General features: G+C 41.0%; 2 protein-coding genes across 2 annotated transcripts in view; both read right to left on the bottom strand.

Moving 5' to 3' along the window:
- Positions 1-14,147, bottom strand: part of LOC110459005 (BTB/POZ domain-containing protein 6-like) — a 61,566-nt gene that overhangs the window by 28,151 nt on the left and 19,268 nt on the right. The gene's annotated exons all lie outside the window — the stretch shown is intronic.
- Positions 1,793-13,496, bottom strand: LOC110458996 (BTB/POZ domain-containing protein 2-like). Its single transcript, XM_021511016.1, has 4 exons — positions 13,409-13,496; positions 9,876-10,137; positions 8,854-9,226; positions 1,793-3,537 (listed from the first exon to the last, which is right to left on the bottom strand). The coding sequence occupies exons 2-4, from the start codon at positions 10,130-10,132 to the stop codon at positions 2,869-2,871; spliced, it is 1,299 nt and encodes a 432-aa protein (XP_021366691.1). The 5' UTR covers positions 10,133-10,137; positions 13,409-13,496; the 3' UTR covers positions 1,793-2,868.

Below are 14,147 nucleotides of genomic sequence, written 5' to 3'. Positions count from 1 at the left end.
AACTTACTTATTCCCATGTACTATCTTTGTTGAATTGGGATGTTTTGTGGAAAAAAAATAAACCAAACGTTTTATGTGATACTTAAGAAGAAGAAAATATTACAACTGACCAACCCACATGTAACACCTCAATTGTTCACCTGGTCTAACACTATAGTGAACGGTAATGTGTCCTCTGTTCAACCAGTAATAGTACACTGTAACACGTGCTAAGGAACCCTGCTAAACATATAACTAAGAAGAAATGTGACGTCACTTGCTGTACCGGAAGTGCCGATATGGTCAAATCACCCTGCAATTGTTTTCCCGATCGCTAGTCAGATATAGGTGGCGCAGCAGTCGTCATTATGTCTGTGATACCAATATCGGTGTTCAAATGTGTTATGTCCCTATCATTATCGGTAGATATTAATTATCACACATAATTCTTCTCGTGTATGAAATTTAAGTTTCACAATACTATTCATTAATAATTTAGACGAGAGGGCAAGGACTTCATTGTTCCAAAGCTACCCTCAACTTACCGTAAGACAGATTTGTCTGTTTCTTCCGGTAAGCGAGGGAAGCAGAGAGGTAGGGGTCGTGCCACCAGCTCTCTGGGGTCTGGTGGTACTGTCTCTGTTCCTGTCTCGGGGGGTCTTGCTTCGACGAGTCCCTCTCGTGAGACTAACTTACGGGGCCTAGCGCGATGACGTAATACGTGTAGTTACTCACAACACACAAGTAAACAATTGCTAAAGTCACATTCTTACTGATGACAGATACTACAAACGTCAATCTTTATAACTGTTTTTATATATTACCCATGGTTTGTTACACACATTCAACATTAAAATGATGGTTATATGTACAGATTTGTGTGAACTTTATATTTTCTTATTCATCGCTACCCGTGAATGAACACTGTTGATAGTACACTATACGAGGCTCGCCTGGTTGTGCTCCCTTTTCCGTGACAAAGATAGTGGTTAATTATCCGTTAGATAATAATTTACTTACAATCTTATGCTTTTATAAATGAGTTTTAGGTGAAAATATATCGATTGCATGCGCTACATACCTTATATAACTGTCAAGCCTTAAGACAGAATCAGTCTCACTCCGAAACTATAATAAAATGGTCATTCCAAATGCACCCGAGGTACTCGAAGATAACATGACCGTAATATTTACAAGAGAATATCAAATTAAAAGAGAAATAAATGTTTTACATAGTTGTATTTCATTATGATATATTTATTATATATACAGTTTAACTGCTTTAAAGACAGGTCTTCCTAAAATACAATACACAAAAGCATATATACACCTACGTACACCATCAATGGCCTAACTCTATCCATACCTTACCAGGTCCTATTCAGGTCTTACAAAGGAGGCCATTTGAATGACTGCATCGCTAATTTCTGTTAACAAGGACGTGTGTAGGAGGTAACACGATATCATACTAAACCTTGTAGCCAATATCAGTAGGTAATAATATGACGGTATTCTTATTGATGTTATTGTCTGTTATCTGGTTTATTATTGTTCAAACCAAAGTCCAACCACTTTCATCTACACAAATACAAACAAAGACATTTTACCACAAATAGGGCGAGCTTGAGTGCACTTCAACTTTAGTTAAATGCATGAATTGAAAAAGAAAGTTGAAGAGTAAATAATTACCTTGTTCATATAATAATGTGGGAGGTTTTCGATAGATTAGAATAATAATACCACTTTTTCAACAAACCTGGGTTATATATCGATAATAAAAGTCACACATAAGTAAAACAAAGCTTTATTCGGCAACTAAGCAGAAACAAATATTACAAGTAACTGACACACACACATAACACAGGTAGCATCATACTCGACCTTAACTTTACATTGTCCTTTGTTCAATTCGTAAAGGTACGCTGTAACAAGGAGTTAGAATATCTACCCACACATATAGCCAATCCTGAGCGCAACACTATCCTCTACTCAAACAGAAATTGTATAATTATGTAATGTTTACCCAGGTACTGAATACTTTGTTGTATTTACACGGAAACGAGTTCCTATTGTGTATTTTTTATAAAAGAACCACTAAACGTTATTTAATATGTCCAACCAGAAGTGCTACACTGTAATATATTTGAAGTAGAATGATAATTTATCATGTATAAATACAATGTATCAAAAGACACTCTGTTTCATTATGACATAATCTGATAGTCTATGGTTTTGTAAATAAAAAATGCAACACTTTGACATATATTCAAACATGAACGTTGCAGGTTTTTTTATAAAACATACAATGATTTCTCAATCAATACAGCTAAACTATGTTACAATCAAATAGGAACGATTCACTATGCGATTCGAAAGGATGCATTAACACGAGACAATCAGGACTTTTATATCGGTACATATCCTCTACCTGCATCAGGACAGCAGACCATCAGGTGCCCAATATTATACCAAATGATAAACAGTATACTACTTTGACTCAAAATATACTTCTGTACAGATTTTTTTATTTATAAAACCTTAAAATGACATTTTTATTAAATGTCATAATGACAGTGCTTTGAAAGAAATCTTGATTTATAATCTACTGGTCCAGGGTTCGAATTATCATATTGAGGCAAAGATATGCTTGTGAAAAATGAAAAATTATTGTGAATATATATATATTTATTCCGTATATGAATATATGCTGCAATAAATAGATCAGCAAGTATAAGTAACAAAACAAATTAACAAGTCGGAACGCTTTTTCTTCGGATATAAAACACTGAGGCGGTGACAATGTTTCTTAAAAAAAAATATACAGACTGTTAACAGATGTGACTACACCATAATGATTTTCTATTCCGGAATGTAACTATTAATTCAACTTCATTTCAGCAACAAATACGGCACTTGATTTATATTGTGTCCTAAGACGTTCTGCAAAGCATCAGCCGGTGTCTGAATTGTGATCATTGCATGTTTGAACTGAAATGTATCGCCGACTGCCCCTTTGCTGTAACACATTCTACCATGAGATTTTTTTACTGTTATAGTGTACACATTGCCAGGTTTGAGGTGGATGCACTCGCTGTCCTTCAACAGAACTTCCCCAATGTCATCGGATTCGCTTTTAACCCGATAGATCTTATCAGCTTTGTAAACAACTTCGTTATTTTCGTAAATAACTACTTTTACAGTATTGTCTCTGTAGGAGTAGAGTGATCCAAATCCTATTAAGCGTATACTGTGAGATACTGAAAAAGCCACCGACTCAAAATCAGCAAGTTCACTACCGACGATGTTGGGGCCTTGTAGACTTTCCGCAAATAGCCACACTCGTTGTTTTGTCCTATCAATTCTTCTCTCGGTATGATTAAGTTTACTGCCCGGGACCTTCTCAGGGTGATGTTGATAGTTGACGATTTGAACGACATACTCAGCAGGAAGTAGGTTGTGATGACAAACTTCTTTAAGAAAGAAATCAATATCCATCACAGAAAACCGGACAGTATAGAGGATATCTCCTAAGACCTTTCTTTTGTTATCGGGTGTGATCTACAATGAAGAAGCAAACATAATATAAACTTCTTTATTGAAAATGTTATTTTATTTCATGTTTATTTAGTTGTTTTCTTCTGTTGTAATTTTATTTGAATTATCTTTAAGATTGTTACCACGATACATTTTTAATGACGGAAGTGAGTCTGTGGAAATTCATGACACCTTAATACCCCGAGGAGTCTCCATCTTGAAGTGAGGAGAATCTACGTGCTTGTTGAAGGCACTTAGATCTATGATGGGACGCCACGCCCCGGACTTCTTCCGAACCAGAAACATTCTGGAGTAGAACCCGGGAGTGCATCCCGACATAGGAACCTCCTCGACCGCGCCCTTGGTAAGCATGGTCCTTACTTCCTCCTGGAGCGCCAGAGCCTTTTCCGGATCCCCCGGTGGAGGAAAAAAGATTGGCTCTGACGCTAAGGGCGGATCCCGCACTAGCGGAATGCCTAACCCCTCCTTGATCACAGACAAGGTCCATGCGTCTTCCGTAATTTCCTTCCACTCTGGAAGGAAAGCAGAAAGACGACCCCCCACAGGAAGATCTGGTCGAGGCAGATCGAGACCTTGCCAGGCAAGAGAATCGTCTGCTGACCCGAAGCCTAATCCTGCGGGAGAAGGACCTAAGCTTGAGCCGAGAGGACTGCATTCCTCCCGGCCAAACTCGTCGTCTGACACGACCAAGGAGGGAAGAAAAGAGTCAGGAACCCTTCTTCTTACCCCCAGGAGGGTTCTTACCCTTCTTACCCTTCCATTTGTTGCCCTTGAAGGGAGGCTTATACTTTGGCTGCGCAGGGGACTGCGAAGCCGAAGGTTTAGCCTTCTTCTTAGGAGGCGCTGACCCCTGCGAGATACTAGCCTTCTCAGCCTGAATCCTCTTTACCGGAAGTGCAGAGGCGACCGAGTCCTCCTTCAAATCCTTCTGAACAGAAGGAAGGGCCCCTCCAAAAAGAGTGGACGAGGAGAAGGGGGCAGTCAACAGTCTGGAACGGTAAGGCTCATCGACCGGGCGATTTTTCAAAACTGAAAACCGCCTAGCCAACAAGACATTGACGAGGGATGACACCTGTAAAGCTGCCAGCGCTCTCAATGCCCCGTTCAGGGCAGAGGTCACTCTGTCCTGGATGTCGGCCTGCTCTGTCTCGGTAATCCGACCCTCAGGCAAGTCGGATACCCTATATAGACAAACCGTCAGGTAGTCTATATACGACAGAATCTGGATGGAGAGACGCAGCAGTCTCTCCATCTTGTGGTGTTCTTTGGGACCGAACACCACCTGGTCCACCGATTTACCGGGCCAAGCTGCAAGTTCCCTCGATTCCAGCTTAGCTGGTTGAGGGGCAAGCAGACCATCATGTGTGGCATAGTCAGTGGCGTGCACCTCTGACAAATCGCCAACACTGAGCTGCAACCCAGCATACCCAGGACTACGGGTTGAAGAAGAATTCTTCCCTAAAACCCGAGACTGGGCGGTGGCCAGAGCTGAAGACACAATGGTGCCTTCTGGCAGAGAGCGGTCCGACCGAGCGGACACCCGAGGAGCCACCAAAGAACCCAAAAGGGTGGTGGACTCGGGGACAGATGATGCCGAAGGTGGTGGGCAAACCTCCTCCCCAAGAATCCGGGAAACGTCAGCCCTAAGGCCCCGCATACCGGATAACACATGCTGGGCCTCAACCTCAGCAGCCTCAGGGTCTCCCTCATCCTGGAAGTCCTCCTCTGAGGGCAAGCCCTCCTGAGGACTGTCGTCAGACGACTCGGAAAGACCAGCGTCTATATCCGAACAACCAGGTGAAAGATGAACAACATCATTGTCCTCTGCCATACCCGCGCCCTCAACGTCCATAGCCTCCACACCATCCAGACCAGAAGCCTGGGGCGGAGGAAATGGGCCAGCCAGAGGGGCCAACCCGAGAGAAGGCTCCCCGTACCGGCGTTTAGGTGCAGTGCGCCTAACGGCCGTGGCTGTAGGTTTAGGCTTAGTAGCCAAAACCCTACCCTTGGACCCAGAGACCAACGAGCCTGCCCGAGAGGCAGAAGTCCTAAAGGTCCGACACACCTTCTTAGGACCGGCCGATAAGGCCCCCGAAGTAGCAGAAAGTTGGGGGGGGTCAACAGAACTGCTAACACGTCTCCGCGAGGGAGAGACCAAACCCCAAGGATTCCATGACGGAAATGCCATGGGGTTAAACCCATATCCCGGAGGATAGGGGAAAGGTCCCGCGGGCTGGGAGTGACCCCAGAACTGGCCAAACTGGCCTGCCTGAGACTGGGGCTGGCCAACTTGCCCAAAGGGCGAAGGTGGACCGCCACTCCCTCCAGGTGGAAACCCGGACATGTACGGGCTAAGCCCGTAACTGCCGGGATGCTGTCGCAACCCAAAACCATCCGCAGGCTGGTAAGGGCGGCCCAAGGATGGTTGCCCGCAGGCACCCGTATACCCTAAGCCAGGGGAAAACGGAGGCCGGAAACCGGCCCCCTGTCCAGCAAACCCAACCCCTGGGGGGAAACCCCCCAGGTTCCCAGAAGAATGAAACTCGGGACCGGACCTAATAGGACCGGGTCCGGGTAACTGACCGGGAGGGTATGCCTGACCAGCATTGATGCCGGGATTAGTGAGCTGCGCGTCACTAATCCCGGTAGACACAGACAATCCCGAAAGAAAGTCTGTTGTCACACCAGGACCTGAACCCGAAAGAACAGGCCCGGCACCAAGACTGTCCCCAACGACCGCACCACCTGGAATGCCGGGATCACTGACAGAGTCAGTGACCGGCGGCCGGTAGTCCCTACCCGAAGGCAAGCGCGAAAGCTTACGGGCGTTCCCGGCCAATTCGACCCTTGGCTGTGCCAAGCCAGGGTCAGGCTGCCCCTCCCCTACTCCAGGGAGTTCCTGGACAGGAAGGGCCACCCCCTGCTCACGAGAGGGACTTGCCGAAGCAAGACCCCCCGAGACAGGAACAGAGACAGTACCACCAGACCCCAGAGAGCTGGTGGCACGACCCCTACCTCTCTGCTTCCCTCGCTTACCGGAAGAAACAGACGAATCTGTCTTACGGTAAGTTGAGGGTAGCTTTGGAACAATGAAGTCCTTGCCCTGAGATTTTGACTGTGAACAAAGTTCACAAGGCGAAACCTCACTGCAAGGACGACACCTGGGACAGGCATCATGAGGGTCCCGTTCCACAAAGAAATGGGAACACCCATGAGCACTACCTCGTCGCTGTCCCGACCGAGACATACCCTCCAAAGCGAACGTAAACAAAAAATTTACAAGCAGATAAAACGGGAAAATAAGGATAAAATACGATAGTACAAAGTACGCAACGTAGAAAGAATTTCACCCGTAATATAAATCAGAAAACGGTTAAAATAAATAACGTTTGCCGAAACAAACAACCGTCACCGAAATAAACAGAGGTCGGAAATTAACCCACGATAATGGCGGACCGTGGCACACCACCGGCACACGTGGAGTAAAATAACCGGCCGTAAAAGGCACAAAAATAATTTTCAACAACAATTAGTTATATCAATAAGGGCAGATGGGTAAAAGGCACACAAACTGCGCAAAAATATGAGTTGACACTCAAACCAAACCGACAAAACAAAGTTTTGAATTGGAGCAAGCTCCGTGCGTCAGCATGCAGCAGGCGCCATAAAAGGAAGAGGAAGGGAGATCACTCCGTGGCTCTGTCATCGAGATAGAGGTTACGTCACGGTAGGGAGGTAGGGATATTTGAATCTTTTGTTTTTGGGCTACAAAGATGGGTGTAGGTATTGTATATGCATACTAAAGTTATGGTAATTATTACTGAAATGAAATGTATTTTTCAACTGTTGGGTCACTCTGTTGAGACCATTGAACAGTAAAACAGCATTATAATGTTATTAATGCTAGGCCGAGGCTCAATGAAAATGACCGCCTCCGAGACAACGGCTTGGCCGCTGGTATCGGCCAAGCCGTTGTCTCTACACGTTTCATGTCCATCGAAACACAATCCGGGATTTTTGGAGACGACATCAACAGTTTGGCCACGTCGGCGATCGACCTCGTGCGGGACGACTACGTGTGACATCAAGTCAACAGGACAACCATATTTAGCTTGTCCATTTGAGAAAGCTTCCAAACGGCAAGTTTGACTGCACGGACAAGCGATGGTTTGCTACCAATAAGCCCGAGAATTGTACGGAATCGATTGCGTGAACGAGCTATCCGTCCGCGACCTCCAGCAATCCGCCCAGTTCTTCTGCCACGTCATCGTGTAGCACGTCTGGCCTGGTGCAAAGGCATCTGCAATTTACTCGACGGGATTGGGCACGCATTTTGTTTACGGACGAGTCGCGAGTCCACCTGGATAGTAGTCACGGCCTTTCCAGAGTTTATCGCCACGTTGGAGAACGTTTCAGTGACGCGTGTGTGCTACAACGTCGTTATTTCGGTGGAGGCAGCGTTATGATTTGGGGTGCATCACAGCAAACGAGAGAATACCTCTGGTGGTTGTTAACGGGCATTTGAATGCGCTACGTTACCCCGACGAGATCCTCTGGACCCACGTCGTTCCATTCGTGCAAGGGCAGCAACGTCACATTACGCAACAGCAGGACAACGCCAGGCAACACACAGCTCGTGTCGCTATGGACTTTCTGGCCCAGCAGAACGTTGACGTGTTGCCCTGGCCTGATGTATCCCCCAATCTATCGTCCATTGAACACGTCTGGGATGAAATGAAGCGCATATTACGGGCATTACCCAATCAACCGGTGACGTTGGCTGATTTGCCTGCAGCGTTGGTACAGATCTGGAATGCCATCCTACAAGCATTCTTGAACCGTCTGATAGGCTCCAATCGTCGACGTTGCCATGCTTGCATGCAGGCAAACGGTGGACATACGAGGTATTAACTTTGTGAACTCAGTATTGACCCCTATTGTATTTACGTCACTCATGAGCGGAACTTATTGATTCCATAACGTGGAAAATGGAATGCAACTGTTAATAAATAACAAATAAATTGTCCCTGAAAACCTTGTTGTTCTACGTCATACATATTTATTTTTATAACACATTTTAGGCATGCACAGTTTATTTTTCCGCTAGTATACATATATTTAGCATTCATTATTCATTATTATAAAATTATAAATCCTTGGAATATTCATATTGCTTTGAAATTCTGTGCGAAAACTGGAAAATATATTACTAGAAATCTTTTAGATGAGCAAATAAATCTGTGTTTTAGAAGGAATTATCTTAAATATATATAAACATTGAAATGTTTCAAATGAAATTAATGATACAAAACAACTTACCTCGAGGTTCTGACGAGCACATTCTGCCTCCGCCCATCTGATGATGGCTTCATACACGTTGTTCTCAGTAACACGAAGATTATCAGACTCCGTTATACTTGTAACACAGCCCACACACAGGTCAGTGAAGGCTTCAGAAGTCAGAGCAGCGGTAGGGTTCTCATCAATGAATCGAAGACAGTCCGATTTCAAACTATCCAACACGAAGACATGAGCCTGCTCCAGAAATAGACAGGCGTTATCAGATGATAAATTCGAAGCAAGGAATTTCTCGCAGTGAGAAACTAAGATGTCAACACAGTACTTCCTGGCAGCGTTTAACACGGGGACCACGTTCCTCAACGTCAGGTCAATTGAGTCTGTGTACAGATACCTATATAACATAAATGTGATTAAATGCATGTGATACATATAACATGGAGTACAGAGCTACATTTTAAACACAAATGTTGTACCGAACCATTTAAGTGTCAGTATTACTATTTTTGGTACCGGTAGCTATAGTTACATTGCTTAGTACACTACCATCGTGCTCAAATCAATGACAAACCAAAACAAAGTATGTTAAAGGTTATATCAAAGTTTTACCTAATATTAAATGTACGTATACAAAAAATCGCAGCGTTTCAAGACCGACTGGTCCCTTTGTCAAGATATGACTGAGTGATCTATTTGTATTGTTCTGTTCGACACAGTGTATGCGCTTTATATCAATTTGCAAAACGTCCCGGTTCGAATGACATATACATATACAGCAGATGTACATGTAAACAATAAAGTAAAACTTAAATCTAACATAGTTCAAAACGGATGAATGTTATTGAAGATATTGTAAAATGGTAAACCTCCAGAATTATAATGTTACTCTGTGTTTGTTGCTTGTTTTACGAAATCATTACATATGTGCCAGTAATAACATTGTAGACAGAACAACTCCTTTACAGGACCCAAACTAGTTGACTTTAACGAGATCGCATCGTGAAACAACAGGTCAATACAATCACAAACCAAAGGATGCATACCTCAGAAACAACTTAAATGTCTCATCAGAAATATCCGGGATTGGTATATCCCCTTTCTCGGCCATCGGACCCTCCAACATGGGGTAGAATACTGGACTTCTGCTCATGAGGACCAATTTGTGGGCGGAAATCCTTTCCATTTCCTCGCCGACAAGGAATGTGACGTCACTGACTATACCGGAAGTGAAGACATGGTCAAAGCATTCTGATAGCGTTTTACCAACTTGCCAGTATGATGAAGGTGAAGAAGTTGGCATTTCATCTGCATAATCAAAGTTAGTGTTATACCTTTATATCTGTATGATGATGAAATCATTACTGTAACTTTTACATTGGTACGTTATACCGTATGAAAATAGTTTTTAGAAATAAGTACACTAAAGTTACATTATGTATCATTTTCGTTGCAGTGGTAAAATTGCTCTTAAAACTATCAGAGAAAAAGACTGAATATATAAGTAACGCAATAATTACCCTAGCTTAGAACATGTAGTGACTAAATGATTCATTTTCTTTTGTAAATTACATGTTGATAAATAACAATTGATTTAGGATCAACTTTAAGCATTATTAATTAGCAGTTGTGTAAGCATAAGCGATAAAGGTAAGTTAAACACGAGGCCGGAGTTTCCCCTTCGGGTACCCCAATATTTCAAAGTAGTGTAAATTAGTGCATGTAAACAGATGCTATAGCTATCGTCCCTCTCAGGGTACAGGTCCAAGAAGAACAAGTTTTCAGAACGATGCTTTGTATGTTCAAATTAAAAAGTTAAAATTAAAATTATCCTTAGAACTGATCGCAAGCGACAAGTTCATGTTGGTATTAGTTGCATCAATTGTCTTACAGTATAATCATTATCGATAACTAAAGATATTATGTAAACATATACCATAACCAGGGGTTACATACATTGTAAAATGGTCTTACAGTATTATCATTATCGATAACTAAAGATATTATGTGAACATATACCATAACCAGGGGTTCCATACATCGTAAAATAGTCTTACAGTATTATCATTATCGATAACTAAAGATATTATGTGAACATATACCATAACCTGGGGTTACATACATTGTAAAATGGTCTTACAGTATTATCATTATCGATAACTAAAGATAACATGTGAACATATACCATAACCAGGGGTTACATACATTGTAAAATTGCCCTTTCCTAAGCTAACAGCAGTGTCATTCGCAACCAAAACATACTTGATATAGACCAGGGGCCAATTAGAGGGTACAAGAAGATAGCATAAACGTATAGAAGCAATGGTTTACACGTTTATACTTAACAGAAAAAAATATGAATATAATTTTGATATCAAAAGGATCTATCAATTGAAGTATGTTTCAAAACCTAAACATTAAAACAAGTAGGCATCATCCAAAATGTATTTAAAAGTCTAGTTTAGTAATGAAGAAAGACCTAACTTTGTGAGTGCCTACTGTACCTATGCCTGATTTGTCAATTTAAGGTTTATAATTAGTAATAATATAAATGCAATGAAAATACATTTGTTCTGAAACATAAGAAAAACACAAAGATTGCTGCTTGCGTTACAATACTCTTCAGTATGAAACGTTGTGCTATGTGGTGTCAAAAGAAATTGTAATACCAATATTATTAAAAAAATATGTTTATCCTTACTTTCTGGCAGTGTGGCTTACGTGCAAGAGTTGTCTGTTGTAATAGTTTGAACAAACGTAATCTTTGTATGCACATGGTTCTAGTTAGTATAAAGTCTGAGGTCAACATGAAGTAGCTTCAAGATAAATTTATGTGGGAAGTTTGACAACATACCAAATATATAGATATAACGACCAATATCACCAGGTGATCATGTGGTTTTGTTGGAAATGTGAAAACATATCATACCAAATAAATAGGTATACCGATCAAAACAACAAGTTGATCCGCTAATTGTATGTGGGAGATGTGACAACATACCAAATTTATAGAAATAAGGGTTTTCCCCCTAGTTGTCGTGTCGAATTCGCAAATTCATCTGTTACCGAGCGCATGTTTCGTAAGAGGCGACTAATGTTTGATCCCCCTGCACTATTTACTTATGATCTCTCTACTTGGGGACACAAAAGCGATTCTGGCTTTGATGTTGTGCGTTCGCCAAGGTGAGAAAGGCAATGGTTCCTCTCTCCAGGCCGGGATATACAAATGTACCAAATTCCTTTAAATGGTAGATTTATTCACTGCCTAACAATTGTTTCAGCCGTTGTCAGTATATTGTGACCGGGCGGAATGGTGTGATGAGTGCCTTCGGCATGGTATTTCAGTGAGATAGCACTGTAACGTCGGCATCAGATCCACACTATCACAAGGAGGCAACTACACAAGCATTCCCTGTCTCAAGTACACGTACACATATGCACCCATTAATAGTACACATGGATGGCTGTCCTTAAAATAACTTAGCTATTGATAAGATGTTCAACGAAATAACACCAAACCAATCATCTGATTGAGACAAGACGAATATGACGACAATACAACGATAGTGACCCTTTACATATAAAGTAACACTATTCATTTATTTCCGTATGATGCAAGGTTCAGAAGAAATATATATCGTGTTATATTACCCGTAACTGTAAGTTATACAAGAGGTCGTATCTATATTTTGATGATAATAAGATATTCCCCCGTCGGGTACCTACTATTTTATACAGCACTACAAACAAACAAACATAACAAGGGATCGCGTTCCTCTCAGTGTAACATACTGAGTACAAGAATAATTGATATTAACATCATATTGTTTGACAATAAACACATAAACTATCGTTAGAAATGATGACTTCCGTGGATATTTTATTGTTAAGTTACCATAGTGACGTCACTTGCTGTACCGGAAGTGCCGATATGGTCAAATCATTTGCCAGGGTTTTCCCCGATTGCTAGTCAGATATAGGTGGTGCAGCAGTCGTCATTATGTCTGTGATACTAGTATCGGTGTTTAAATGTGTAATGTCTCTATTACATGCGGTAAAGTTAATTATCACACAGAATTCTTCTCGTGTATGAAATTTAATTTTAATAATACTATTCATTAAGAGGTTAGATGAAAACAGTTGTTTATCGTTTAAGCTAAACACAAGGTTATATTTTACTACACATTCGGTCCCTTATGGGGCCTCACGCGATGACGTGATGTATGAAGTTACTCAAAACACACAAATAAACAATGGTTTAAATCACATTCTTCTTGACGACAGGAACTACAAATGACAACCTTTTCATTTGATTTTATATTACCCGTATTTTGTTACAAACATTCAACATTACATTATGTTTATATGTTTAAATTAGTGTTTACTTTATATTTTCTTCTTTTACCTTTACCCGTGAATGAACACTGTTTATAGTACACAATAAGAGATCACCTTGTTGTGCTCCCTTTACCGTGACAAAGATAGTTGTTAATTATCCGTAATATAATAGTTTACTTACATTGTGATGCAGTTATACATGAATTTATGTGAAAATGTATCAATAGCATGCGCTACATACCTTATATAATTGTTCGTCCTTTGGATAGAATCAGTGTCAATCCAAACCGAAAATTAAATGAAATGGTATTTCCAAATGCACCCGATATACATGGTAAGGGGTCTAGCAAAGGGTACTTGAAGATAGCAAAGCCATTATAAATATGAAAAAACGTGTTTTAAACATATCTAAGGGAAAGAAATAGCATATGAATTCAGAATTGATTTCAACATAACATACAGACCCGTATACGTCAAAACGCTAAGGAAATGCTACGCAAACGGTACGTTAGTGCTACGCAAACAGTTATATTTGAATTAAAATTGTTCACACCAATGTTATAACTACATATTTCCATTAACAAGAATTTCTTATTAACCACATTATCCAAAAATACGATGTCAAGTTAACGTTTAATACCGATAAAATGAGACATAAAATATAAACTGCAATAACAATTTGTCCATTATCTGTATTAACTATTTCATCATTAAAAATGATGTTATTTTCTTCATTTTATGAACAGGTAAAATTACTTAAAGATAAAGGCAACTAATATTGTTATGAAAAATGATAACATTTGCAAAAGCCAGACTCGGACACCGAGTTAACAATATCAAATAAGTTGTTCCACGGAAATTGGTACCGTCTTTATTTCGTTCAAATTGATCAATATACAATTGTACCAATATAAATGATTTGGAATCGATAAAGTGTTCCATAAAGTAATCTCAAGCAACACGAAGCAAGAAAGCACGCA

Source organism: Mizuhopecten yessoensis, unplaced genomic scaffold, assembly GCF_002113885.1.
Source record: "Mizuhopecten yessoensis strain PY_sf001 unplaced genomic scaffold, ASM211388v2 scaffold1311, whole genome shotgun sequence".
Lineage (NCBI taxonomy): Eukaryota > Metazoa > Mollusca > Bivalvia > Pectinida > Pectinidae > Mizuhopecten > Mizuhopecten yessoensis.
The sequence above is the reverse complement of the archived record's forward strand: the minus strand, read 5'-3'. Positions and strand labels throughout refer to the sequence as shown.

Excerpts from the sequence above, each read along its gene's own strand:
- LOC110458996 (XM_021511016.1), bottom strand. The coding sequence starts at position 10,132 with ATGCCAACTTCTTCACCTTCATCATACTGGCAAGTTGGTAAAACGCTA. Across the intron at positions 9,227-9,875 it reads ACATTTAAGTTGTTTCTGAG|GTATCTGTACACAGACTCAA; the intron begins GTATGCATCCTT and ends TATGTTATATAG. Across the intron at positions 3,538-8,853 it reads GTGCTCGTCAGAACCTCGAG|ATCACACCCGATAACAAAAG; the intron begins GTAAGTTGTTTT and ends TCTTCATTGTAG.